The following is a 2594-nucleotide window of genomic DNA, read 5'->3' as shown; positions in this document are numbered from 1 at the left end:
ACAAAAATGAAAATTTTTCTTTTCTGCTGGAATTTGTCACTGGACACGTTTTGGTTTGCCAAAAACAAAACAAAACAAAAAAAATAGTTTTAGTTTTTTCAACATTATGACAAAAACAATTTCTGCAAAAAAAAATCCATTTAATTGAAAAGCCATTTTCCATTGAAAAATGCATGGTTGATGGGAAAAAAAATCAGTCATGCCCAGTTGTACTATGTAGGGAGTATAATTCTTTCTTGTGTGGACACAGTTATAGCAAAATAAAGATGCAATATATCATTGCAGCTATGGGCTGTTATAAAGAGGACAGTGATCAGTTGTTCACATCCACTAAAGCTAGGACAAGAAGGAATCTTTTTCTAACTCTAAGGGTAGTTAAGTTCTGTAACAAGTTGTCTAGGGAGGTTGTGGCATCCCCATCATTGGAGGTTTTAAGAACAGATTAGACAAACGCCCGTCATGGATGGTCTAAGTATATTTACTCCTGCCTCCTTCTGTGTTGTGTGAAGGGGAAAATAACACTTCTCTCTCTCTCTCTCTCTAGATAAAGGCTAGAAGGGATCAATAGATTATGTAATTTGACTTTCTGTGTATCACAGGCCCTTACATCCCACCCAGTTATGCCCCTGCATTGAGCTGTGTGGATAAAGAATATCTTCCAGAAAGGCATCCAGTCTGGATATGAAGTCATCCAGAGATGCAGACTCCACTACTTCCTTTAGTAGTTTGTTACAGTGGCTACTCAACCACCCCCATCTTCCTTTTACAGGGATCTTAAAGCTCTGAACTCACATTGAAATAAAGTAGTACTTACACATCTCACTTCCTTAGATTCTTTTGAAGAGATGAGTCTTTTTAGACAAAAGGACATGTATGTCCAGCCCAGGACACCTGTCAATATTATTGCATAGAAACAGGTATCGGAATGTGAAATTATATTATAGAAACTTGCTATTCACTTATAAAATCCTATAATATTGTATAACAGTAGGGAGAAATGTCGGTGCATTGATTTTTATAGCCAGCTCAAGGATATGTTTTGTAGAAATTCTACACTCCAATGAGGGACAACAGTTTATTTAATACAAAGGATTCTGATTTTAGTTCTACAGGAAAAGGAACCATGCAGTGAACTAAGGTATGCGTATGTGGATCCCACTGTGTTTATTGGAAATATCTGGATGGAAATTACACCCCTGGAATTTCCAAAAAGGGACTTCCATTGGCAGAAATCAATCACGCACTCAAGCCGATTGGCCAGCCTTGTAGGATCATGATTATCAGGATGGCAGATGCAAGGAACCAAACAGACATGTCCGAGTTTATTCTGCTGGGTTTTTCTGACCACCCTCAGGTGCAGCTGATACTATTTGTCGCCTTTGCATCTGCCTATGCCGCGGCCCTGCTTGGGAACATCTCCATCATCACAGTCATCTGTTCGCAGCCTGGACTCCACACCCCCATGTACTTCTTCCTAGTCAACCTCTCCCTGCTGGACATTGGCTGCGTGACCTCAACCATGCCACAGATGCTGAAGAACTTGCTGGCCCAAAAGAAGGCCATCTCCTTCCAAGGCTGTCTGGCACAGATGTATTTCTTCTCCGCCTTCCTGGCAACGGAGCTGTTGCTGCTGACTGGCATGGCTTTCGACCGCTATGTGGCCATTTGCCACCCCTTGCGCTACTCCCTTGTCATGAGCTGGAAGACCTGCTGCCGCCTGGCAGTAGGCATATGGGCATCGGGCTTCCTAATCTCTCTGCCACATACTCTCTCCTTGCTCCATTTGTCCTTCTGTGGGCCCAACATTATCAACCACTTCTTCTGTGAGCTACCACCACTGCTGCAGCTGTCTTGCAGCAACACAAGCTACAACCAAACCTTGGCCCTGGTGACTGGTGTGTTCCTGGGCATAGGCTGCTTCCTCCTCACCCTCCTCTCCTATGTCTACATCGTCTCTTCTGTCCTGAAAATCCGGTCTGCTGCAGGGAAGCGCAAGGCCTTCTCTACCTGCTCTTCTCATGTGATGGTGGTGACGCTTTTTTATAGCACCGTGATCTACACCTACGTCCAGCCCCCCTCCGCTTATCTGGACAGAGACAAAGCTGTGGCTGCTCTGTACTCTATGGTCACTCCCCTTGTCAATCCTCTCATCTACAGCTTGCAGAACAAAGAGGTGAAGGAGGCCTTTAAAAAACTTATGGGTGGAAACAAAGGCTGAGATTTTCCACTCCATCAAGGGCAGCATTTCCAAGCATGTCCCTTCTCCTTTAGAAACAGTAATAGAGGGCAGGGAAAGCATGGCCCGTTGGGTGGGGTACTGGGTTGGCTCATTGCAGAAGAGTGTTCAGTTCTTGACACCACCACAGCCTTCATGTGTGACGTTGGGTGAGTCAATCAGGGTGATGTTTCCAAAGTCATTTAAGCACCTAATGGGATTTTCAGAAGTGATTTGATTCCAAAGGGATTTAGTGTCCAGATTTTAAAAGATTATATTAATTCCATGCATATGACCACCACAAGCACTTTCTCCCAAGAGTCACTTACATAGATATAAGAGATCAAATTCAAAATATGTAAGTAACAGAGTACATTCA

General features: G+C 43.5%; 1 protein-coding gene across 1 annotated transcript; it reads left to right on the top strand.

The window, feature by feature from the left end:
- The first annotated feature begins 1273 nt into the window (after positions 1–1273).
- On the top strand, positions 1274–2218 carry LOC120380032 (olfactory receptor 5V1-like). Its single transcript, XM_039497536.1, has one exon. It carries the CDS (start codon positions 1274–1276, stop codon positions 2216–2218), a length of 945 nt encoding a protein of 314 aa, XP_039353470.1.
- Positions 2219–2594: the final 376 nt, after the last annotated feature.

The sequence above is a fragment of the Mauremys reevesii genome, linkage group 13 (assembly GCF_016161935.1).
Source record: "Mauremys reevesii isolate NIE-2019 linkage group 13, ASM1616193v1, whole genome shotgun sequence".
Lineage (NCBI taxonomy): Eukaryota > Metazoa > Chordata > Testudines > Geoemydidae > Mauremys > Mauremys reevesii.
This window is presented reverse-complemented; position numbering and strand designations above follow the sequence as displayed.